The sequence below is a fragment of the Camarhynchus parvulus genome, chromosome 23, assembly GCF_901933205.1.
Source record: "Camarhynchus parvulus chromosome 23, STF_HiC, whole genome shotgun sequence".
NCBI lineage: Eukaryota > Metazoa > Chordata > Aves > Passeriformes > Thraupidae > Camarhynchus > Camarhynchus parvulus.
In genome coordinates, this window is record NC_044593.1 from 1,554,244 (window position 1) to 1,579,227 (window position 24,984).

Below are 24,984 nucleotides of genomic sequence, written 5' to 3' on the forward strand. Positions count from 1 at the left end.
CGGGGGTCCCGGCCGCCTCCCGCCCCGCGCAGCCCCGGCACCGGCCCCGCCGCCCGCCCCTGCGCCGGCACAACCGGCACCTCCACCCCGGGCAGCCCCGGGCAACCCCCTCGGGGCTCCCAGGCTGCGCCCTGCAACCTGCCCGTGCTCCTCAGGGCCCCCCAATGCCTGCTGCCTCCTCACCCTGCACCCCCATTGCACAGGGGGTACCCCCAAACCCCCCCAGCAGCTCCCCGCACCCCGCAGAGCCCCCCCGGCATCCTCCCAGCATCCCCGATCCATCCTCATCCTCCGGATCCCCCCAGGCCCAGGGTAATTAGAGCAGCCATCGATCGGGGATCGGGGCCAGCAGGCGCAGCGCATCGCGGGGGACACGAGCAGGGTGCGGGGACACGAGCAGGGTGACACGAGCAGGGTGACACGAGCAGGATGCGGGGACACGAGCAGGGTGCGGGGACACGAGCAGGGTGACACGAGCAGGGTGACACGAGCAGGATGCGGGGACACGAGCAGGGTGCGGGGCCAGGCTCGGGAAGGTCCGGAGGGCCGCGCTGGGAGAGCCGTGAGCTGCCCAGGGCCTCACCTGCGGGGCAGCCGGGCATCCCAGGCGCAGCCGAACGTGTCCCAGCGCCAGGCGCGGCGCGGGCAGGGACACCAGGAGCAGCCCGAAGGGGTGGCGGAGCTGCAGGACAGCCCCAGCAGCCTGGCAGGAGTGAAGCAGGCTAAACCGCTCCGGCTGACGGCAGATCCAGCCGCCCCGCACCGACGGCGGCATCCAACGAGCAGCAGCAGCGGCGGCGGCGGCGGCAGCTCCGTGCCACGCGCCCGGGCCAGCGCGGCTGCTCCGCGGCGCCGCGCAGCCGCCCGGCCAAGCCCGGCGCCCCAGTCCCCCCGGGGTCTCGGCGCACCCGAGCGCCCCGTGGGCATCTCTCCCCCGCCGGTTTTCAGATCTCATCCCAACGCTTCTGCTTGCCCCGGTGTGTGTTTTGCTGAGTGCTTCCAGCAACGGGGTGGGACGAGGTGCAGGACACAGGGCGAGGGGTGTGGTGACACCTGGACGCGGCTTGGGACGTGGCTGGAGAGCAGCACGTGTTGCCCTGCGGCCCTGCCCGCTGGGATGCAGCGATGGGGAGGAAACACTCGGCCAAAACCCGCCCGAGTGACCCCACAGATGCAGGAGCAAGGCCTCGATGACATGAACTCCAGCTGGGAACGAGTTCTGGGATCTGGGAACCCTCACGGGCTGCAGCCAGGCCAGACTGGTGCTGGGGAACTCGGGGCAGAGTAAAGGGTGTACTGGAAAAGGGTGTGCTTGTGGGCTGGCACCAGTCCCACCGCCCCAATGATGGGGACAGTGACAGGGCCAGCACCCTGGTGCCACCCTGACACTGCTTTCTGCGCAGTGTGGTCAGGTCCGTGCTGGACATCGATGGATAAACACACTCAAGGAGGGGCTGTGGCTCCCATCGTTATGGGGGAGAGAGGAGCAGGGGAGGCTCATCCCGGCAGCCCCAGAGGCGCTGGGAGGAGGGAAGCGCCTGGAGATGCAGACGCTGCCGCAGCGCCGTTCCCAAAGCTCCCGGACGGGTTGGGCGGCTCCGCCGCGTGTCTGCAGCGCTGCCGGCCCCGAGAGCGCGGCCACGGCCGGCCCGGCCCGGGCACACGCCGGGGGGATGCCGTGACACCCTCGGTCACCCCTGCTGCCCGCCTTGGTGACCGGGCACCGCTCGCCCTGCGGACAGCACGCAGGGTTCACAGCCCGGCCGGCTGCGGGAGGGCCGGGGCTGGCTGCGGGGTGACACCTGCCTTTGTCACCCCGTGTGTCACCCCGTGTGTCACCGGCCTCCTCCCTCGCGGTGCTCTGGGAGCAAACGCAGCCAATTCCAGCCGTGCTGAATCCCCGCGGAGCGCAGGTGGCTGGGAGACGGCGGCGCCTGTTGCAGCCCGCGTGGATCTCACACCCGGAACGCGCTTCCCGAAATCCCTCGCAGCGCCGGGAGCTGCCGGATTATTTGTGCTGCTGCGAATCTGGGTTAGGATCGCGCCTTGTTTTGCCGACGTGGAGACAGGGAATCGTTATTTCGGGAGGAAGGGGGAGGCAGGTCCTCCCTAAATCATTGCATTTCCCTGCTCCTGTGCTGCTCAGCAGGATTGAGGGGACCCCTGGGACCCCGAGTGCCTTGGACATCCACAGGGATGCAGGGAGATCTCTCCTGATGCAAATCAGCCAGAACCCAGCTCTGCCCCAAGAACGGTCCCCTCTCCCTCATTAAAACCTTCTGCCCAAGCCCAGGGCTGAAATCTGTCTTTTCCCTTGACTTTCGATAAATTATTCATCTCCTGAGAGTTGTTTGTTCCCCCTCTCCGAGGCAGAGAGGAGCTGCAGATGATGCACAGCGCATCCAGGGCTGTGGGAGCTGCAGGAGGAGGGGACTCATCCCCAATTCCCAATCCTGGGGGCTAAGGGTTGTAGGAAAATGGGAATGAGGGGCTGGGGGGAGGGATGTGCTCTGCCCTCAGCAGCTCCTGCCCAGCCAAGGCAGAAGCAGCTCCCCATGGAGATCTCCCACCCCATCCCAGGCCCGGTGCCTCCCACCCAGCTGGGACGTGGCATCACCCCGTGCCAAAAAAGCGACAAAAAAGGCAAAGAGTAAAATAGAAATTTGGAACTACTACAGGCTGGATATGGATCCTGTTCAGGCTTGGTGGTGAACCACACTGTGGAGCTGAGGATGCTCCAAATCCCTTTGCCCAGGGGAACTCGGTCAGGAGCATCGGATCCATTTTCGATCCCTGCTGCTCAGCCAGAGCCTCGGCCTCAGTCTCCTCCCAGCAGAGCCAGGAGGTGTTTTTATTTTAATCTCTCCATAAATTTGATTGTTTTCATCAAGTCTTTGATTATTCCCTTCATGGGTGAAATTCCTGACAGAGCTTTTAACTCAGGCAAATGGATCCTCCTGGCTGTGGCTGCGATCATCAGAGCAATTTGATTTTGAAGGGATCTAAAGAGCCCCTGGGGAGCCAGGAGTGTTCAGATCCATCCCAATATCTCCTCTGACATCTGCATGGGATGAGTCACTCTCCACACTGCCAGGCTTTTTGCTGAGCCTGGTTTTTCTCCTTCCTCTCCCTAGAAAAGCAACATTTCTAATCAAAACAGGGTTTTTTCCCCCAAAATTCCTGGGAGCATCGGCCTGTGTTGCTGCACGGCTCTGGGTGCCACCAGCCCTCACATCCAGCTTGGGAGGAAGTTGTGATGCCACTGGCAAATTCTCCACCTCAAAGTCTTCTCTGCACTCCTCCACCAGTGCACATCTCTTTGGGAAAGATAATTGATAATAATAATTAATCACCATCCATAATGAGCGACTGCAAGTGTGGAGGTTCATGAAGGTTTGACCTCCTGGCTGGTTCCATTTCCCAAATTTCCATCCATGGCTGAAACTCAGGGATTGCCCTGGGGAGTTTGCAGGGTGGTTTGGAGAGAAATCAGCTCCTGGAATAGCTCAGAGCTTCTGGGTGTTCCATGTGGGTCCCCAAATCCCCCGGCCACAGTCCCATCCTCTCCCTCATTCCCCTTCCCCAGATCCCCCTGGGACAGTTCACTGAGGATACATAACTCCAGTGGACAATTTATGAGGATAAAGAACTCCAATGGACAATCCATGAGGATAAATAACTCCAATGGCTCCGTGGCACTGCTCAATTTCCATCCCCAGTACCATTTTCCCTCTTTACCCATCCCTTATTTGTTCTGGCAGCTCTGGAGCCTCCCCAGACTTTTCCACCTGAAGCCATTCCCTTTTCCTCACGTGGTTCCCATGTTTTTTTCCATATTTCCACCTGAAGCCATTCCCTTTTCCATATTTTCCCTGGGTTTCCCTCCTCAGAGCTCCTCCTGGCTCATTTTCACGGCTGAAATCCATGGAGCACTGATATCCTGATGTTGGTTTTCCTCTGCTCAAACTCATCACCACCAGAGTTTTCATATTTAAAGCAGCAATCAGAATCCCTGAGGATTATCATTCTCCATCAGTTACTGCAAGGACAGCCAGGAATTAGCCAGGATCCAGCCAGGATGGGGTCTTGGGTCATTTATTCCTGCTTTGGGCAGGAAACAGGAGAAAAAGATAAACATTCATGAAAAAAAATATTTTAAAAGGACATTATTTCCAGAGAAATTATGTACATTAGAGGGAACACAAATGGCAGAGTGTGATCAGCAGTGCCAAACAAAGAGGAGCCAGTCCTGGGACAGGGATGTGACGATTTGAGCCCAGAGTGGGAATCTGGAGCTCTCCAGTCCAGGGAGAATGGTGGCTGTGACTCAGGCAGAGCACAGGAATCCATCTGGGCCTGGGGGAAGGGACAAACCTCGGGCAGGGCTGCTGTGGGGGGAGCAGAAATCCCAGGGAGAGCTCAAACCCTGCTGGGATGGCCCCTGTGAAATGCAGGGAAGGGCTTTTTGCAGTGCACTTTGTTCCAGGGGGAAATAACAGAGCTCTCCTGGCTCAGATCCCTGCCCTGGACACCCTGGGGTGGCTCAGAGCCCCCCAGAGCAGCACCCAGGTGTCACCCAAGGGCTCAGCAATCCCAGGAGTCAGGGATCCGTGGGACTCCTGTCGTGCCCAGCATGAAGCAGGGGTCTGGAATGTCCCCCCTGAAATGTCCCTTGTGTCACTTCCCTGCCCCCAGAGGTCACGCTGGGCTCAGCCTTTGCCATCCCAGCAGAGGGATTTGGGATCAGGGATCTCCCAGCAAAGATCCAGCAGTCTTAAAAACGTGGATTAAAGCACAGAGCTGGGCACTCTCCACTTCCAGGGACTTTTCTCCTTTAGTGCTGCTCCAAAACTGAGGGAATGGAAGGAAAAACTCTCCTTGGGAGGAACAAACCCCCTGGGCTGTGCCAGGGCCTCCATGGATCCTGCTGGAATATGGGATTTCACAGCCCCAGTGAGGAAATCTGCCTCCCACACATTGAGAAGCCACGAGATCCCCAATCCATCCACTTCCTCTCTGAATCTGTGTGGAAATGAGGTGTTTTACCCACAAAAAACAGACAAGACAGAGGCAAGGAGACATTCCAAAGGGATATTTACTGCCCCAGCAATGCCCAGCCTCAGGCTGCTCCCCTCCAGCCACAGCAGGGCCCCTGCCCCGTGCTCTGGGGCTTTTCTTCCAAGAGGAATTTTTCTTCCAAGAGGAATTTTTCTTCCAAGAGGAATTTTTTTCTTCCCAGAGGAACTCCAGAGGCAATCAGGGCCTGGGCTCCTCCTTGCCCATGTGATGCTCGGGGGGTGTGTATTTCCCCTGCTTGATCATCCGGTCCCGCTGCTCCAGGATGGTCCGGAGCCGCTGAGCCTGCCAGGGACACAGGGGGGGTCTCAGGGGGTCCCCAGGGCAGCCCCCCAGATGTGCAGCCCACACTAACCCCGCCCTGGGGCTCCTCACTCCGGTTTGAGGCTCTTCTCAAAGATTTTGGGGCTTTCAGGACATTCTGTACTGATAGATTTGGGTTTCCAGCCGTGTTTTCTGACCAGGATTTTGTCCTGGGTGCGGATGCTGCTGGAGGAGCGCTGGGGCCAGGGACAAAGGTCGGCTCCACACTGCCCCAAAGCACGGAATGGTTTGGTTGGGAGGGAACTAAAATCCCACCCCGTGGGCAGGGACAACTTCCACTAAGCTCCAAGCTGGCCTGGAACTCTTCCAGGAGTGGGGCAGCCGCAGCTTCCCGGGGCTCCTGCAGCCCCCACAGCCCGGGGGAAGGGGCTACTGCAAGGCCACAGCCCCCTCACATTGGGAATGACCAGGCAGAGCTGCCACCGTGGGCTGGAGCCCCCAAACCTTCCCCAGAGCATTTCCAGGACCCCCTGCACCCCTCCCCATCACCCCGAGTCCCCCCACCCCGCACCTGCTGCTCCCTTTGTCGGGACCCCCAGGCCCCCCGTGTCCCCCCAAGGCCCCGCGGGGTCTCCCCGCTCACCCACCAGCTTGGTGCGCTTCATGCACTCCATGAAATCCTCGTACTCGAGCTGACACTCGCGCCGGGCGCGGGTCTGGCCCAGCCCGTGCCCGCACTCCACCCACTCGCGCTCGAAGGCGTGGCAGACCGCGGCCTGGCCGTGCGGCTGCGGCATGCTCTGCCGCAGCAGGAAGCTGTCCACATCGATGCCCAGCTGCTTCTGCAGGCCCCAGAACGGCATGGCTGCGCTCCTGTCGCGACACGGCCGCTGTCGCGCCGCCGACACCGCCGCCCCCCCTCACGGGCCCGCCGCCGTCCTTCACGGGCCTTTCGCGACGCCCCCGCCGTCAAGCGCGACCGACGGCGCGGCACCGCGGCGCGCTCTACGGCTGGGCGGGGTCAGAGAGAAGAGCGGCGCCAGCGCGTCCCCTCCCCGCGCTGCAGCGCCCCCTGGCGGATGGAAGGACACGCTGCACGCCGCGCCTCAGCGCCCTCTGGCGGCCACGGTGCGCAAGGCGCTCCCAGTGCTCCCAGTGCCCTCTCAGTGTCCTCCCAACGCCCTCCCAGTGTCCTCTCAGTGCTCCCAGTGCCCCCAGTGCCCTCCCAGTGTCCTCTCAGTGCTCCCAGTGCCCTCCCAGTGCTCCCAGTGCCCTCCCAGTGCCCTCCCAATGCCCTCCCAGGGTCCTCTCAGTGTCCTCCCAGTGCTCCCAGTGCCCTCCCAGTTATCTCCCAGTGTCCTCTCAGTGTTCCCAGTGCTCCCAATGCCCCCAGTGCCCTCCCAGCGCTCCCAGTGCCCTCTCAGTGCTCCCAGTGTCCTCTGAGTAACCTCTCAGTGCCCACCCAGTGCCCTCCCAGTGCTTCCAGTGCTCCCAGTGCCCTCTCAGTGTCCTCTCAGTGCCCTCCCAGTGCCCTCCCAGTGCCCTCCCACCTTTCACAAGCAAATCCTGAAGCAAACCCTCCCAAGTCACCCTATCGACCAGGGGACCCCTCAGCACTCAGCGACGGCAAAACCTCAAACTTTTACTCACACAGGGACAGGGCTGTGCACTCGGCTGTAACCCAGATTCACTTTTTCCAACAGTAGCCTTGAACTTCCCCTGTTCTCCCTGCAGGCCTTTTTGCAAGCACACCAATTAACAGACTACACAAGTTTCACCAGCAGACTTCAGCTAAATCCAAAACTGGTTTCTACCCCAAGTAAAATTTCCAACCCCCTGTCTCACCTGCGATGTTTGGAGTTTTAGGAGGTGGCAGCCCACTCGAGATCAAAGGTCCTGGGCAGGGTGCAGGCCCACAGACACAAATTCCATCCCTTTTCCATGGGAAACAAAACTCACCACCCCAGTTTCCTTACATAGTTTGCTGAAGATGTTTGGCACTCCCAGGTCACTCAGAGTTCTCGTTGGCTGCAGACTCGGTCTGGGAGTTATGGGGTTATGCTTCCTCCTAACCCTTACCTCCTCACCTCAGCCCCTACTGCTGCATCCCCTTCCCCGCTTCACAACCGATATCTGATGTGCCTCCGCGTTTTCACCTTCCGCACTCCTAGCCCCGAGTGGGATTACTTTGTGTCACGGTTCTCCCTCACAGCCGCATCCACGCACACAAACCGTGAGACCAGGAGGGGGAGGCTGGAATATGACAGCTGCTTTAATAAATACAGGACAGACAGAGAATTATTTCGCCCCTGCAAATGCCTACCCTTTGATCCCAACACAAAAGAATTTCCAAAAAGAACTGCTCCCAAACAGCTCCAGAGTCCCCCCAGTGTTTGGGACAGATTTCTCGACCCAAAATGAAACACTAAACTCTGAAAATTCGCCAGCATTAATCCCAAATTAGAAAACTCACAAAAATCTTTTGATAATTTTCAACTAAGTGACTGGGATGAAGTCAGAGGGCAGATTTGCAAAGAAGAAAGTCTAAATCCTTTAGCCATGCCTGTGCTATTCAGCCAGCAAGCCGGTGGTCCTAGAACATGGGTGGCTATCCCGCCTCATGAGATAAAAGAATTGTGAAAAGCAATAAGGGACAGTGGGATCTGCTCCCCATATTTTATGGGGATACAAACCAAAACGACTTCAGAATATTACAAAGTATAAAAACGCACTACAACACTTGAGAGCACCGTGGACAATGCCAGAGGGTGTAAAATATCCCACTTTTCCCACTGTAGGATTTTTATCCCTCCGGCACCACTGTGGGACCTTTTCCCCTGGTGCTGCCATGGGATTTTTCCCACCCCAACACCATTATGGGACATTTCCCACCCCAATATCATTATAGGACATTTCCCACCCCAATACCATTATGGGATTTTTCCCCACCCCAATATCATTATGGGATTTTTCCCATCCCAATGCCGTTATGGGATTTTTTCCCACCCCAATATCATTATGGGATTTTTCCCATCCCAATGCCGTTATGGGATTTTTCCCCACCCCAATATCATTATGGGATTTTTCCCATCCCAATGCCGTTATGGGATTTTTCCCCACCCCAATATCATTATGGGATTTTTCCCATCCCAACACCATGATGGGACATTTCCCCTGGTGCTGCCATGGGATTTTCCCCACCCCAACACCATTATGGGACATTTCCCACCCCAACACCATTATGGGATTTTTCCCACCCCAATATCATTATAGGACATTTCCCCTGGTGCTGCCATGGGATTTATCCCCACCCCAACACCATTATGGGATTTTCCCCACCCCAACACCATTCTGAGACATTTCTCCTGCCAGTACCACCACGGGGCCTTTCCCAGCGTGGCTCCTGCCCCAGAGCTGCTCAGATGATGCCCGCTGGAGCGAAGACAGGGGGCACACAAAGCGTCTCTGCCATCTCCCAGCCGCAGGACAGGGGCGTGCAGAGGCTCTCGCGCTCATCCTCTGTCTGGGGAGCCTTGCCCTGGAACAGCTGCATGGTTTTCCTGCAAGGGGAGACACCCAGGGGGGAGCAGCTCCTTGAGAATGGGATGGGGACACTCCAGGGCTCTCCTGTCCCCCAGAACGACAGCCAGAGGGGAGCTGGCTCTCTTTCCTCCACTAAAAAACCGCCTCAAGTATGATAATATTAAAAAAAGCGGGATTTTTTCCTCTGAGGCCATGATTTCACCCTGAATTTCCAGTTTTGAGACTCAGATTTCCCCCTCTCCCTTGGGCCCAGGTGGAAGAGAAGGCTCAAGTTTGAAATAACAAGAACAATAACAATAATAACAATAATAACAATAATAACAACAACTATTATTATTATTATTTAATATAATAATAATAATATTTTAAAAATAGGATATTTTTCCTCTGAGGCCATGATTTTACCCTGAATTTCCAGTTTTGAGACTCAGATTTCCCCCTCTCCCTTGTGCCCAGGTGGAAGAGAAGGCTCAAGTTTAAAGTAATAATAATAATAGCAATAACAATAATTTAATTTAAAATTTAATAAAATAATAATATTTTTAAAAATAGGATTTTTTCCTCTGAGGCCATGATTTCACCGTGAACTTCCAGTTTTTGAGACTCAGATTTCCCCCTCTCCCTTGGGCCCAGGTGGAAGAGAAGGCTCAAGTTTAAAATAATAATAATTAAAATAATAATAATAATTTAATTTAATTTAATTTAAAATTTAATATAATAATAATATTTTAAAAGATAGATTTTTTCCTCTGAGGCCATGATTTCACCCTGAATTTCCAGGTTGTGAGACTCAGATTTCCCCCTCTCCCTCGTGCCCAGGTGGCAGAGGAGCCACCCCTGCCCATCCCTTACCAGGCCACACGGGACATGGCGTAGGTGACCCGCGCCTGGGCACAGCCGGCCGTGAGCAGGGCTGACGTTGGCATGCTGTAGGCCCCCATGTCCCCAAAGATCAGCCAGTCCCCGACGTGCAGCTGGGGCAGCCGCAGCCCCTCGGCGATGCTGGGATCCTCACCAGGCCCCCGCAGGCTGCAGCTGTGCCAGGGCTGCTCTGGGCACGGCCTCTGCAGGAGAAACGGGGGGTGAGGATGTGCCAGGGGCACGCTGAGCCCCAAATTCGGCCCCACGGTCTGGGTGCAGCTTCCCCTGGGGCAGGAAGGTGGCTGAGGGACATCCTGAGCTGTCCCCAAGGGTCTCTGTGGGGTGAGGATGTCCCAAGGCCACACTGAGCCCCTCACCATGTCCCAGTGCCACACTGAACCCCAAATTCGGCCCCACGGTCTGGGTGCAGCTTCCCCTGTGGCATGGCATTGGTTGACCCAATGTGAGGGACATCCCAGGCTGTCCCCAAGCGTCTCTGTGGGATAAGGATGTCTCAATGACCCCCAGATTCGGCCCCACAGACTGGACGCAGCTTCCCCCAGTGGCAGAGGGGTGGCTGACCGCACATGAGGGACATCCTGAGCTGTCCCCAGGCCCGGTGAGCCCCTCACCATGTCCCAGTGCCACACTGAACCCCAAATTCAGCCCCACAGACTGGGTGCAGCCTCCCCTGTGCCAGGGGGGTGTCTGACCTCACATGAGGGACCTGCTGAGCTGTCCCCAGGCCCGGTGAGCCCCTGACCTTGTGCAGCCGGGGCCTGGGGCAGGGGCTGTCGAACAGCAGGCAGCTGAAGGCGCCGTAGATGCCATCGCTGAGGTGATAGACCAGGCTCTTCTTGCTGCCACACTCTTCCTCTGGAAAGGAGCGGGGAGAGGGCTCAGGGGGGCTCAGGGACACAGGGGACACATTCGGGGAGCAGGGAGAGGGCTCAGAGGGGCTCAGGGATGCAGGAGACACATCAGGGGGTGGGGAGAGGGCTCAGGGGACAAATTGGGGAGTGGGGAGAGGGCTCAGGGACACAGGGGACACATTGGGGAGAGGGGAGAGGTCTCAGAGGGGCTCAGGGACACAGGGGACACCTCAGGGAACAGGGAGAGGGCTCGGGGACACAGGGGACACATTGGGGAGAGGGAAGGGTTCAGGGAGGCTCAAGGACACAGGGGACACACTGGGGAGAGGGAAAGGGTTCAAGGGGTCTCAGGGACACAGGGACACACCCTGCTGTCACACCTACCATCAGAGCCAGGCTGCTCCACGGGGATCTCCTCCAAGGCAGTGATGCTGACAGCCAGGGTGAAGGCAGAGGTGACGTAGTAACGGCCAGGCCTGGCAATAATTTCCACCCCACTGCCCTCAGGGAAGTACAAATCCAAGGCAGAGTTTATCCCAGCAGCGATCTGTGAGGGAAGGAAAAGAACCTCGCTCTTGGTTAGCTGGGAATGCTGCAGGGAGCCAAACGCAGGGAGAGCTCCAAGCTCATTCTCTGCCTGCTGAGGGCAGGTTTTGGAGGTTTGTACCTCTTCCAGCGGGGCTCTGGTGTCCTCAGTGGCAGGGAAGCCTCCCCCGATGTCCAGGAGGTGCATGTGGTGTCCCAGCTCTGTCCCCATGTCAAACACCAGCTGTGCTGTGGCCACAGCCTGGGCCCAGGCCTGGGGCTCCAGCCCACGGCTCCCCAGGTGGAAGCTGAGGGCACAAACCCCATCTCAGCAGGGTTTGGTCACCCCCACAGCAGAGGGGACACGGCCCTGGGGTTGGCACTCACACAGCTTCCCACACACCATGCCAAGCCAGAGCCACAGAGCCTTTCCTGGGGTCAAACCTGCCCCAAATTAGCCCCAACAAGATCAAATCCCTGCCTCAACCTCAGTCCCAAGAGCAGCTGGAGCACTGACCCAAGCCAGACCCACAGAGCCTTTCCTGGGGTCAAACCTGCCCCAAATTAGTCCCAACAAAATCAAATCCCTGCCTTCGCCTTTCTCCCAAGCAGAGCAGCTGCAGCACTGCTGTTCCAGCAGGGCAGAGCTCCCCAGATCCCCATCCAGAGGGGCTGAGCACCCCCAGGGAAGGAGGCCCAGGGCTGTACCTGATGCCAACAACCTCCAGAGCCTGGTCCTTGGCTGTGTGCAGCAGGTGCCCGCAGGATTCCAGCGTGCTCCCAAAGCTCAGGCTGGGGTGGGCAGCAGGGATGGGGTCAGCAGTGATGCCCAACAACATCCTGCACAGCAAAGCCACCAAAGATGTGTTCAAGTGTCTTGGAATAGCAGGATCATGAAAGGAAAAGCTCTGAGGGCTGGAAAAGCCCTCAATAATCACTGAGCCCAAATATTAACCCTGAATATTAAGCCCGGCACTAAACCACGTCCCTGAGAACCACGTCTACAAGCTCTTTTAATGTTTCCCCTGGTGCTGCCATGGGATTTTTTCCCACTCCAGTACCATTATGGGATTTTTCCCATCCCAACACCATTATGGGACATTTCCCCTGGTGCTGCCATGGGATTTTTTCCCACCCCAATACCATTATGGGACATTTCCCACCCCAATATCATTATGGGATTTATCCCACCCCAATACCATTATAGGACATTTCCCACCCCAATATCATTATGGGATTTATCCCACCCCAATACCATTATAGGACATTTCCCACCCCAATACCATTATGGGACATTTCCCCTGGTGCTGCCATGGTGATTCCACCCCTTCCCTGGGCAGCCTGTTCCACTGCCTGGTCACACATTCAGTGACCCAATTCTTCCCCATATCCAACCTAAACTTCCCCTGGCCCAGCTTGAGGCCGTTCCTCTTGTCCTATCACTTGGGAGAAGAGACTCACACCCACCTTGTCCAACCTCCTGCTGCCCCCCAGAGCCCCCTGCCCATTCCCCGCTCCTGTGGCACTGCCAGACACCCACCTGGCACGGGGGTGGCTCCTGGCCACCTTGCTGAGCTCCACCTCGTTGTCAAAGGCCATCAGCCTGACCCCGTGGCTGGCTGCATACCTGAGGTGGGCGACCTGCTTGCAGGGGCTGCTGTAGAAGATCCTGTCTGGTGGCACCCCAATGCCCTGGACCCGGGTGATCTCTGCCTGCAGGGAGAAGGGGACATGTGCAGCTGGTCCCCAAGAGGTGGTGGGGACCAGCCAGCAGTGCTGAGCAGTGTCACAGCCTGGCCTTTTCCAGGGAAAAGCTACCAGAGCTCAAAGGGATCACTTTGTCCTGGCATGGAGAGGTTTAAAAACACCAGAGAATGGGAGAGGAGACAAGTGGGGTTAGCAGGTCTGGGGCTGTGACAACTCTTGCCCTTTCTCCTCTTGCCCTTTCTCGTCCTATTTAATTACATAAAAGTAAATGAATTAATTTTGCCTCCTCCTTGGAAGTCTGGCTGTTAAAAATGACAAGCAGGAGGGAGCAAAAAGCTTTAGGCTCAGCCCTGAGGACATCAAGAGTTGGACAGCTATGACAGCCCAGGGATGTGCTGTGCCACCAGCCAGGACAGCAGGGACAGCGACAGGAACGGGGACAAGATTTCCTCTCATGCTATTTAATTACATAAAAGTGATTTAATTTTGCCTCCTCCCTGGAAGTCTGGCTGTTAAAAATGACAAGCAGGAGGGAGCAAAAAGCTTTAGGCTCAGCCCTGAGGATACCAAGAGTTGGACAGCTGTGGCAGTGACACCCCAGGGATGTGCTGTGCCACCAGCCAGGATAGCAGGGACAGGAATGGGGACAACACAGATGGGACAGGGATTTCTGGGCTGTGACAGCACAGGGACACTCCTGCCCCTGCAAATGTCACCTAGAGCACAGACTTAGGAAAGGAGGGTGAGCTCTGCCTGTCCCCCACAAACATTTCCCCTGGAGCTGCCCTCCCACAGCCCTACCTTGTTGGCACAGGCAAAGCCTGCCCCCAGCTCTGCCAGCAGCCTGATCACCCCTTCACTGCCGTTGCACTTCACAGGGAAATAGGGCTTCACCCGGGGCAGGGCCTTCAGGAAACACAGGTGCTTCTTCACAATGTCCCCCAGGTCTGCCACGAAGAAGGCTTGCTGCTGGCTCTAGGGGACAGCCGGGGTGAGCAGCAGCTCCAGCAGTGCCCTTTGCAAAGGCAGCAGCAGAGCTTCAGCCCTCACCTCCTGGCACAGCTCCCCCAGCAGGTTCTCCAGGAGGTCTCTGGTGGTGAAGCCCTCCTCCACCATCAGGAAATTGGATTCGTTCAAGAACCCGTTCATGGTGGGATGTTCTGGGTGTGGGGATGCTCCTTTAAAGCCTCCTGGAGCAGGGGATGGATTCTAAGGATGAGACGCGCTGTAAAAAGGAAAGGAATACGTGGCAGTGTTCACAGGGGTCTGAGGATGAGGGAAGAGATGAGGATCTGACTCCATGTTTCAGAAGGCTTGATTTATTATTTTATGATATGTATTACATTAAAACTATACTAAAAGAATAGAAGAAAGGATTTCATCAGAAGGCTGGCTAAGAATAGAATAGGAAAGAATGATAAAGGTTTGTGGCTCGGACTCTCTGTCTGAGCCAGCTGGGCTGTGATTGGCCATTAATTAGAAATAACCAACATGGGCCAATCACAGATGCACCTGTTGCATTCCACAGCAGCAGATAACCATTGTTTACATTTTGTTCCTGAGGCCTCTCAGCTTCTCAGGAGGAAAAATCCTAAGGAAAGGATTTTCCATAAAAGATGTCCACGACAGGAATATTTAGAGCAAGGGTCCAGAAGCTCCATCAGCATGGGCCACCCATCCCACAGCCAGGGTAGAGCTCTGTGCTGCTCTGCTCCAAAGCAGCAGCAGCTCGGCAGAGCCCTGCTGTGGGTTACAGCATCTTCCCTGGGGGAGGAGACACATTTCTCTGCAGTTCAGAGCTCTGTTTTGGCACACAGCAGCCTTGTCTCCATCAGCAGGCACCAGCACAAAGCCAAGTGCACCACAAAGAGCAGAGATGCCTCTCTAGGCCAGGACAGGCCCCTTCATGCCCTGGAATCTGCTGAGTGCTCAGTGGGGTGAACATCCCAGGTGGATCCCAAAGAGCTGAGGGCTCCTGGACCCACCTTGCCAGGGGGAAGCCCCAGCACAGGGCACTCACTGGCACCATCCAGCCCCAGGACAGCCTGGATCCCTGCTGTGGATGCAGTTCCACGGCTGTCCCGTGACACAGGGTGTGGGACAAGGGGACAATCAAACAGCATGGAGTTTTCTGGCTCATCCTAGCAGAGCTTTAGCTTTGAGCTCACACGCTGAGCTTTAACAATCTCCTGCCCTGGATCCAGCCTGGCCCATGACCCAGGGAGCTGGTGAGCTAGCAGGGAACATTTCCACCCCAATAATCCAGGTCTAGCTCCAGGGCTCTTCCAGGAGCACGGTCTCTCTGATTTGAAGGGAGCAGGAGGCAGAGGTTTCATTTCTCAGAGCTGCACACCCCCTCCTCCCCACAGACACCCCCTGACAGCATTCCAGGGTGCACTGGGAGAGAGACCACGCTGACCCTGGAGCAGCAGGGTGTTGTAACGCATTGAGCAAGCACCACCAGCCAATTCCAGAGCCAGGAATGGGATGAAAAAAAACATGTTTTGAACTCTAAGAAGGAAAGGAGAGCAACTCCTCCAGCTTTACCCTTCAGTCCCCATCACCAAACAGCACCAGCCCACCCTGGTTGGGCACAGAAGGGATGAAATGGGTCACTCGTGCCCCAGCCTGGGACATCCCCTCCTTACCACGGTGCAGATGTCCCTCCCAGGTGTCCTGGTGTGCTGTCAGGGGGGCTCCCCAAGGAACACCGAGCTCCTGCAGCAGCCTGAGGTGTAGCTGTGCCTGGGGGTCCGGGGTCTCTGGGGAGAAGCAGTGCAGGGGCTTAGAGAGGGAGAGGGGCACTGACAGCACAATGTCCTTCAGCCCCATCCCTAAATCAGCAACCACAGGCACTCCACAGCTCCCTTCTCACTGTGCCAGGCAAAGCAGCTCCCCACAGCTCCCCCAAAATCCCCCTTACCTCGGAAAGCATTTAAACGGATTCTGCCATGGGTATCCCAGGAGAATGAACCAGCCCCAGGGCCGGCTGTTTGTCCTGCCCCAGCTCCCTGCCTGTCCCGAGCCCCTGCAGAGGATGGGGGGGCTCTGCACCCCTTCTCTCCCAGCACTGCCTCCCTGCTCTGCCTCCCAACCGTAGCCATGACAACCAAATCCAGCCACCCCATTGGCTGAGCCGCTTCCGAGCATCCTTCATCCCTTTTGGAGGAGGCTCCCCCTCCTCGCCCACCCTCTCCCGAGGCTGGGGCTGCCCCCTGCAGCCACGCCGGGCTCTCACCGCGTCCCCGCAGCTCATCCCCAGCCCGGCAGCCCTGCCGTGCCTCCCGCGGGGACCCTGCGGGGGGAAGAGAGCCCGAAACACCTCGGAAATGCCGCTGCCAGGGAAAGCAGGCTTGCTGCAGATGAAAGGCTGAGCGGTGTTTGGCTGGGAATCCGCAGAGGGGGAGGGAGTTGGGAAGATGTCAGGGACTGATCCTGCCCTTGCTGAGCTGCTGCTGGTTCTGGTGGGTGCCCCAGGGGCAGATGCAGCTCTGCCACCAGTGCAGATGCTCCGTGTGATCCGTGAGACCTGGATCTTGGACACGGTGCCACTGCTCCATCCCGCAGTTTTTTTAAACTCTCCTTGTTACACGTGCAGGTCCCTCTCTGGGGCTGCTGAGGAGGCAATGTCCTGTCTGTGGTGGGGTGGCTGTCCCCACTGAGGGGGGAGTGAGAAGGACCAGCTTATCCTGGGTTTCTCTATTCAACACTGTGGTCTTGGCTTTGCCACAGACTCTCCTGGCAACCAGGGCCAAGGAAGCTCTTGCCTGCTGTGAGATCCTGGCTGGTTTTGCCTGTGCTCTGGCCCGTCCCCAGTGCTGGACTGTGCTCTGTGGGATGTGGGGACCATGCAGAGAGGCTGGGAGAGCAGAGAGATGCAGAGCCCTGCAGTGCCAGCCCCTCCTGGATGTGCTGGGCAGTGTTGTGATGCACAGCCCATGCAGAGCAGGGCACTGAGCCCATCCCACACAACGCCAGGGCAAGCACAGCCCAGAATCACAGGATCAATTAGGTTGGAAAAGATCTCTGAGATCACAAAGTCCAATTCTGACCAGACACCACCGTGTTAACTGGCCCACAGCCCCAAGTGCCACATTCAGTCTTTCCTTAAATACTTCCAAGGGTGGTGACTCCCATTTCCCAGGGAAAACTCGTTCCAATGTCTAATCTTTCTGTGAAGAAATTCTTCCTAATATCCAACCTTGTCACCTTGTGTAGCTCAAGACAGTGTCCTCTTGCCCTGTCTGTCACCAGCTGCCCGGGAGGCAAGCCCTACTGCTACCTGGCTCCAAACTCCTTTCAGAGAGATAAGGTCGCCCCTGAACCTCCTTTTCTCCTGGCTCAGCTCCCTCAACCACTCCTCATCAGCTTTGTACTCCAGCCCCGTTGCCGTTCTCTGGACACATTCCACAGCCCAATGTCCTCCTTGAGCCGAGTGACGCAGAGCTGGACGCAGTTCCCAGGGCTTGGGGACAGCTCGGGGCAAACGCGGGGACACCGAGCGACCCACGCGGCGCGCAAAGCCCCGCCCACCTCCCTATAACCCCGCCCACTTCGCTCATAACCCCGCCCACTCCATGTAAAACGCTTTGTTATTTGCATATTATATGCTCATTTGCATAGCCCCGCCCAGCGGCGCTGTCCCCGCCCACGAGGCGCGGGCCGGGCGCGCAGTCGGCGGCGGCCATGGCTCCGAGCGCTCAGGCGGGCCCGGGCCGCGGGCAGGCCCCGGCCGCGGGGATCCGCCACGGCATCCGCGCCGTGCTGCTGGGCCCGCCCGGCGCCGGCAAGGGCACGCAGGTGAGGGCGATGCGGGCGGCAGCGGCCGGCGGGACCCTCCCCACCGCCGGCGCTCAGCGTGTGACCCCCGCGTGGAGGGACGCGGGTGCCCGGCCTTGGCTTGCCCGCTGAGGGATCGCGGTGTGCGGTGTGTCCGTGTGGGCCCGGCTCTCCCTTCCGGAGGGGCTCGCTTCTATCCCGCCTCCGGGGGCCCGCTCGCCGCGGCTCTTTGTCCCCGATCCCTTTGTCCCGGGCTCGGACCGGGTGTCGCTGAGCTCCGGGGCTCCGTGCGGGCCCTGCCACGTGCGGGCCGGTCAGCGACTGTCCCGCTGCCGCCACAGGGACCTCCGAGGGCCGCTCTCACCTCTGTCCTCTCCCGCAGGCCCCGAAGCTGGCCGAGACCTACTGCGTGTGTCACCTGGCTACCGGCGACATGCTGCGGGCCATGGTGGCCTCGGGCTCCGAGCTGGGCAAGCGGCTCAAGGAGACGATGGATTCGGGGAAGCTGGTGGGTCGCGGGGAATGTGCTGGGAGGGGACACGGGCTGGCGGCATCTGGAATGAGAGCAGACAAAATCCATCTCCTAATTAGGATTCTTTAATTAGTGTAGGAATGCAGATTGCAGGGTAAAGGAAGATTGCAGGGTGAAGGTAGGGATGGGGTGGGAGCTTTCCTTCTATCGCCCTGCAGGAGAAGCATCCTATACAAACATCCTTGCTCTTCAAAATTACTATTTGCTTACCAGCAGCTTGTGGCCCTGGGTTGTTTTTATCTTTTAGGGGGTGCAGTCTGGCTGGTAATTCTCTGGCTCCTGAACACTGAGGTCACAGTGTATCCCTGGAGCTGCAGGATGTTACAGCCATGCTTTGAGGCTGCTGTGTCTCTTCACTTGATACCTGAGCTCCAGGTATCATTTCAATGGGTTCATCTGCATCCCAGCTCTTGCATAAACTCAATTGACCTGTAAATGTGAGGTGAAAATGGACCTAAAGGTGTTGCTGTGGTAGGATGGGCTTTATGCTGTGTGAGACACTTTGGATTCTCAAGGGACACAAGTTAGAATCTCTGACATTCATTTTCTGAGGGTCTCATTATCTCATCCTAACGACTGAAATATCTCAGGGAAACTCGAGGGACCACAAATTGCAGTGACTTGCCTCAGTGTGGGGCAGATCTTGAGCATCCCTGCGGCTACCACAGGCTCCTAACACCCCAGGGAGAATCTGCAGGCCCCACATGGGGAGAGCAGCCTTATCTGACTTCTGCTCAGAGCTCATTGCAACACCGAGCCTGCAATGCCCAGCTGGTTATGAAAGATAGGGCCGTTATCTGGCCGGGCTGGTGGTATCTGCCATGTGTGTTTGTGTGTGGCAGGCAGCTCCAGGCTGCTCCACGGGCACATCCTGCAGCTCTGATAACTCAGCTGGGAGCACCCCAGCGTTTCAGGATGGGCTTTATGCTCAGGATCTTATTTTCTCCAAAGGGTGTAATCAGGAAGGCACAGAAATGACTTGTTGCTTACTTCCCCTGCCTGCAGGGCTGTTTGTTTGTGTGTTGTGACAGCCTGGTCCCCAATCCTGCTGGGTCCCAGCTGTGTGTGCTGGAGAAAAGAGAGCTGCTCCCAAATAAACAGCTATTGTTGGGGCTGCAGCATCTGTGAGTGCTGCAGTGTGGAAAAGGCACTAATCCCAGTGGTATGCTGAGATTGTTAGATGGGGAAAAAACTATCCAGTGAAGCCAGAGCTTGTCAGCAACTCTTGGGCTTTCACCTTCGTATGAGGTTTATGGGAGTCAATGAGCAACTTGCTTGCTCTGCCCTTCCTGCCCGGGCCTGCCTCCCGAAGTGGATGTGTAGGTGAAGGTACAAAGTAACAGGAAATCAAGGTTATGTTGATACTTTGTATTGTGAATTGGTTAAAAAAAATAATAATCTAAGGAGTTTGAGCTGACAGCGTTCCTTGCAATAGAGCAACCTTTGTAACAGTGAGGTTACAGTGCTGGTCCAAGTCCCTGCGTAGGCTGGAGTGTCCCTGGAGTGAAATGTGGCATTGCCTGTGTCCTGGTGTTGCAGGGAGTGCTGCCCTGATGTGGGCAGGCCTGAACAGGCAGCCTGGGCGTTGACATGAATTATGGCATCACAGAATATCCTGACACACAAGAATTGGAAGGGACACACAAGAATTATTGAGCCCAACCCTTGGCCCTGCACTGGACAACTCCAAAAATCCCCCCCTATCCACACGGATATGGCTGTGTGTAAATTCAGGGTGCCTTTCCTGACAACATACCTGTCTCATGTCTGCAGGTGAGTGATGAGATGGTGGTGGAGCTGATTGAGAACAACCTGGACTCCCCTCCCTGCAAGAACGGGTTCCTCCTGGACGGCTTCCCACGCACAGTGAAACAGGCAGAGATGGTATGGGAGCCCCTGCTCGGGGGCTGCTCCAGCACCCTCTTCCCTCAAACCCAGGGGTCCCTGCTCCCTCAGCCCCTCTGAAGTGGTTGTTTGCTGTTGCAGCTGGATGAGCTCCTGGAGAAAAGGAGAGAGAAGCTCGACTCCGTCATTGAGTTCAGCATCCCCGACTCGTTGCTGATCCGGAGGATCACGGGACGGTAAATCCTCCTGTCCCAGTGCTCAGGGCTTGGGATTTCCTAGTCTATGGAAGAGCATCCTCATTTCAAATCCCAGGTTGTCCCCAAGTTGTCCTTCCCTTCCAGCTTAAGGCTGGTTGTGCCTCCCTGGTCTCTATTTCTGCCCTATGCCTGGGCCAGCCTTGAGCAGAGCCCGTTCCTTGCCCTATAAATCAGGGATTTCTATAGAAAATCTCAGCTCACTCTGTAAGTTCCTCCTTCTCCAAAGCTACTATTGGTCCCTCACACAGGACCCTGAATACATTTGGGCACCAGTAAACTTCCTCCAGGGTCAGGAGTGTGTTCTCTTGCACTGTTTTCCAGACCCCTTTCCCAGCAGAGCAGGATGCAAACCTCCCCTTCTCCATCTCCCAGCACAGCTGCTTTTCCAAACTGAAGAGGCCCTTGGTACAGAAATAACTGGAGAGATTTTTCTTACAAGTGAAAGGCTAATGGTGCTGTGGCAGATGTTTCTGTGCTGATGAGTGGCAGGTTCAGGAGATCTTGTCCTGACCAGCTGCTTTGCTGACACTTCTTTTCTGTCTCAGGCTGATTCACCCAGCGAGTGGCCGCTCGTATCACGAGGAGTTCAGACCCCCGAAAGAGCACATGAAGGATGATGTATGTGAGCTCCCAAGGCTGCAGCTTACCTTGCTTTGGGTTTAGCTGATGCTTTGCAGTCTCTCCCTGGAAAAACTCTATTTCTTTCCTTCTCTTGTACCTTCCTGTCCTGGCTTTCTGGGGAGCGTGGGGAGCTGCTTGGGCAGCCTGAGCCGACGGCACTGCGGGGAGCGAGGCCTGGAGGGATGGATGGATGGATTGGATGAAGGGCATGGCCAGTCTGCAGAGCTGGCCCAGCCTCTGAACTTGTTGGACTCTGTCCACAGCTCAAATTGTGACTGGTTTCCACCCTGGGGAGTCGCTGTAGCTGGTGCCTTGCCTTTTAGCAAGCAGAGTGGTGTGTGGGGAAAAAGACCACGGTGCTGAGCCCTTCTGTCTTCAGTGACTGCTCTGGGACTTGTTCTGGCTGCCCTGGGTTCGCTCCATCTCCTCTGCAGCACCACCCTGGAGGAGGAGGGGAGCAGGGAGAGAAGGGGGGAGCATGCCAGGCTGCAGCTGGCTGGAGAATGTCCCCTTGCTTCTCCCAGGTCACTGGAGAGCCCCTGATCCGCCGCTCGGACGATAACGAAACGGCCCTGAAAACCCGGCTGAAGTCCTATCACACCCAGACCTCCCCCCTGGTGTCCTACTACAGCAAGAGAGGGATCCATACGGCCGTGGATGCCTCCCAGTCCCCCGACGTGGTGTTTGCCAGCATCCTGGCAGCCTTCACCAAAGCAACATGTAAAGACCTGGTTATGTTCATTTAAAGCTCCATCCCAGGATGGGGTTCTTCTTTTTTCCTCTCTCTTTCTCTGTCTCTGTCTCTCTGGGGCCAAGGAGGGTGAAGAGCTGAGCAGAGTAGAAGGGGAAGGGATGAGGTGATGCAGCCCAAGGCAGGGCTGTGCTAATTCTCTAACTTAATTAAACGAGCTGTTAACGGTCTCGATGTGGCTATATGTGAACGTCAGTCTGTGTGTAGATGTTGGGATTTTTGGCCTCTAGAGGCCGCAGCGAGCCCAGGCTCCAGCTGCCTGAAATGGGCTCTGCACTCCTTTGGGTCAAAAAGCCTTTGTTTCATCCTAGAAATGCTCCTCTCTGAAAGGAACTGTACTTCCAGCTCCCCCCAGCTACCCCACAGGGGCCTTGGAGAAGGTTGGGGATGTGGGGGAAGGATTTCCCAGGAGATGTGAAGCTGCAGGATTGAAACCTGGGGTTGCTCTGTGTGTGTTGCTGTGGGAGCAGCCTGAGGGACAGCCTGGCTGCTGCTCGGGGCTGGATGATGATGGGTTCTCCTTGTGTGTGTTTTATTCCCTGTGGGGTAGCAGGTTCCTGTTCTGATGGCACTTGGTGGGGCAGAAAGAGGGTGGGGGGCTTCAACATTTATTTTTTTGTAGGATTTATAGCAAATTAGTGAGATGCTTCTTTTTAATGTGAAATCTGTGGTAAGAGTCTGACAGTTACTGTGTGGCAGGTTGGGATGTCCTGAGGATGAGAAAAGGACTTGGGTTTTAACTCTTCACCCTTGCCTTGGTTTTGACCGAGGAGAGGAAGATGTGTTGAGCTTCTCCTGATCCCAAAGTCTAAATATAATAAAGCCTTATTGCAAAACAAATGATCTCTCAAGGCTCGAGAGACAGCGTTATTAAGCACTGGCTCCGTGTGCCCTTGAGCTAACGACCTTGGTTGTGAGCTCATGGAAATGTTCCTGTTTCTTGAGCAAATCCAGCAGCTCCATCAGGCTGTGTTTGAGGACACTGTGTGTGCTCAGAGCCTTTCCAGGGCATTGTGCTGCTGTGTGGTGACACTGCAGGGCTGGCACTGACCTTTGGCCATGAGAGATTCCAGCCCTTCCTAGAGGACCCTGCTGTAAATATGGATTGGCCCAGATGAAACTTTGTCCTTTGGCATTCCATGTGTGTTTACTGATTGAATGCTACTGAGTATCCTCCTCTCTCTCTCTGGGGATGGCCCACTCCATCCTGTGCACTGAGCTGCTGTGAGCTCTGTGGCCAGAGCAGATGTTTAATCCTCAGGAATCCCTTGCTCTTTTCCTTTATAACTTCTCTTTTGCCTGACAGTCCCCTCTCTGTCCTCACACATCCTTTCCAGGGACAGAACCTCTTCCCTTCCAGCAAACTGGGAACCAAAAGCAGTGGACTTGTTACTCTAGAGAGCACGTGACTGAGGAGAAAGGCTCTGACAGTAAACAGGGCTGGTTTTGCCAGCAGCCTGTTGTCCCCTGGGATTCCCAGACAGCCCCTGCTCTGTCTCTGGGTTTCCTGTGGAAGGGTGACCTGGAGTTGGTGTGCTGGGAGGTTGGGACAGCATTTAGGATAAGACTGGTGTGCCCCAGGGAGTGGGAAAGTGTGTGGGTTACAGCTGCCCTGGCATCTTGGTGACTAAAGAAGTCGTGTGGAAGCAGCTTTTATTTTGAGAGCCAAAGGGAGAAATGCAGCTCCCTACACTCTGGGAAGGGTTCCCAGCCAGTTGGCATTCCTGGATTTGGTCAAGGTTTTACTCTACAGCAAGAGCAAGATGTTCCCCCACTCTTCATGCCTTTCCTCACTTGTGCTCTTCACATCCAGCTCACCAGCCTTTGTTTGGTTTTTTTTTACCATAAACCATGCTTAATTTTGTTTGTTTGTTTTTCCCTAAATATTTTTTTTCTCTCTGTTCCCATTTATTCCAGCTGAGTGACTCCATCAAGCAGATGAGACACCACCAAACGCTGCACACTCTGCTACATCACCCATTGCAGCCCTTCCCTGGGTGCAGGGAGGGCAGCTGGGAGGGGGGTATGATTGATGGGGGGGGGGAGGAGGTGGTAAACAAGGGGTTGGGGGGCTGATTTGGTTGGGTTTTGGTTGGATTTCTTATTTGGCAGAATCATTGTGAAGAGGAGGCGGCCTTCTCCTTAGAAATCATGTTTGTGGAGGCAAAACAATTGTGGAGAGGGAAACATCTCTCAGTGATCAGCTGCAGGTCCTTGACCTGTTGGAGGGCAGGGCTAGATGTTACTCCAGGCTTCTCCAGGACTTTCAGGGCTTGTCTCATGGGCTCTTGGTACTCTGAGGCCACTGAAAGGTTTGCTGTGGTTTTTTTCTAAAGTTGCTTCCTATCAGCGAGGACCAAAAGGAACAAATGATTCATCATCGTGTGTGAAATGGAAAGGAAAAAGAGATGCCGTGGTCTTTTCCTGGAAGTTCTGTTTTTCTTGTTCTGCTGCATTCCTAAACCCTGGCATAAAGACTTCTCAAGGATTCTCTGCTGCTGAACAGAGGGGCTGTGGCTCTAGTCCAAACCTGCCTTACTTGGGAGTGGGGTGGCTTTTCTGTGATCATGACCAAGCTGGAATTCACACAATGCTGAAGAAATGCAAAAGAGACTTTTCTTAATTGCCTGCAAAAATAACACTTAATTGGGTTTTTTTTTTTGCATTTCTTTTTAGATCAAATGGTGCCTTGTCTAACCTCTGAATCAATAATAAAATAACCCCTTTACATTTGTATCTGGTGCTGTGTCCTCTTTGACCTGCAGACAGCGTGGAGGATGAGGAGGCAGATGACAGCAACAACTAACAATTGAGCTGGGTGGATCCTGGGGCCTGATCCTATCTCAAGGATGTTCTGTGCAGCTGGAAATGTGGCTTGTAATTCCTTCTATCTCTTCTCCTTGCTGAGTGTGTCCAATGCTTTAGATCACCATAGCAATGGTGGTTTTTTTGCTGGTTCTCTCTCCTGTTTCTTCCTGTGTGAGGCTGAAAGCATCGAGCCCCTGTGTATCCTCTCTGTCCAGAGATCCTTGCAGCATTTGAACTGATGTAATCCCTTTTTTTCCTCCTCCCTTTGGATCTCCAGTGTGTGGAGGAGCTGATGTTATTTCCTTCTCTCCTCCTGCAGCAACTGGAAGCCACATTATTGTGTCTTCTGTTTCTGCCTTTTATACTTTGCTGCATCCTTTCCTCTCTAAATTCACAGGGAAAATTCTGTCCTAATGCAGGGAATGAGAGCATTTCCTGGCCTCCCTTTCTCCTGCCTCCACAGGGACTCTGACCCTCTGTGGTTTCCCAGAGGAGGCTGTTCCTGATGGACTGATGGAGGTTTGTTGTTTATCCATGATTCTT

General features: G+C 55.9%; 3 protein-coding genes across 5 annotated transcripts; 1 reads left to right on the forward strand and 2 right to left on the reverse strand.

Moving 5' to 3' along the window:
- Positions 1–4,045: 4,045 nt before the first annotated feature.
- NDUFS5 (NADH:ubiquinone oxidoreductase subunit S5) lies at positions 4,046–6,314 on the reverse strand. Its single transcript, XM_030964654.1, has 2 exons — positions 5,988–6,314; positions 4,046–5,361 (listed from the first exon to the last, which is right to left on the reverse strand). The coding sequence occupies exons 1-2, from the start codon at positions 6,201–6,203 to the stop codon at positions 5,257–5,259; spliced, it is 321 nt and encodes a 106-aa protein (XP_030820514.1). The 5' UTR covers positions 6,204–6,314; the 3' UTR covers positions 4,046–5,256.
- A 2,396-nt stretch (positions 6,315–8,710) lies between these two features.
- Positions 8,711–15,910, reverse strand: AZIN2 (antizyme inhibitor 2). Of its 2 annotated transcripts, none has more exons than XM_030964598.1 (11): positions 15,772–15,910; positions 15,497–15,610; positions 13,899–14,073; positions 13,650–13,823; positions 12,682–12,854; positions 11,850–11,981; positions 11,284–11,449; positions 11,001–11,163; positions 10,508–10,620; positions 9,736–9,947; positions 8,711–8,900 (listed from the first exon to the last, which is right to left on the reverse strand). In XM_030964598.1, exons 3-11 carry the CDS (start codon positions 13,995–13,997, stop codon positions 8,759–8,761), a joined length of 1,374 nt encoding a protein of 457 aa, XP_030820458.1. In that variant the 5' UTR covers positions 13,998–14,073; positions 15,497–15,610; positions 15,772–15,910; the 3' UTR covers positions 8,711–8,758. The 2 variants fall into 2 exon arrangements, with proteins under 2 accessions (XP_030820458.1, XP_030820459.1); XM_030964599.1 differs by having other exon boundaries at positions 15,497–15,632.
- Positions 15,911–17,512: 1,602 nt separating this feature from the next.
- Positions 17,513–24,374, forward strand: AK2 (adenylate kinase 2). 2 transcript variants are annotated; one of them, XM_030964698.1, is made up of 7 exons: positions 17,513–17,648; positions 18,010–18,135; positions 19,933–20,043; positions 20,146–20,240; positions 20,807–20,879; positions 21,407–21,602; positions 23,551–24,374. In XM_030964698.1, exons 1-7 carry the CDS (start codon positions 17,535–17,537, stop codon positions 23,556–23,558), a joined length of 723 nt encoding a protein of 240 aa, XP_030820558.1. In that variant the 5' UTR covers positions 17,513–17,534; the 3' UTR covers positions 23,559–24,374. The 2 variants fall into 2 exon arrangements, with proteins under 2 accessions (XP_030820558.1, XP_030820557.1); XM_030964697.1 differs by lacking the exon at positions 23,551–24,374 and having other exon boundaries at positions 21,407–22,476.
- Positions 24,375–24,984: the final 610 nt, after the last annotated feature.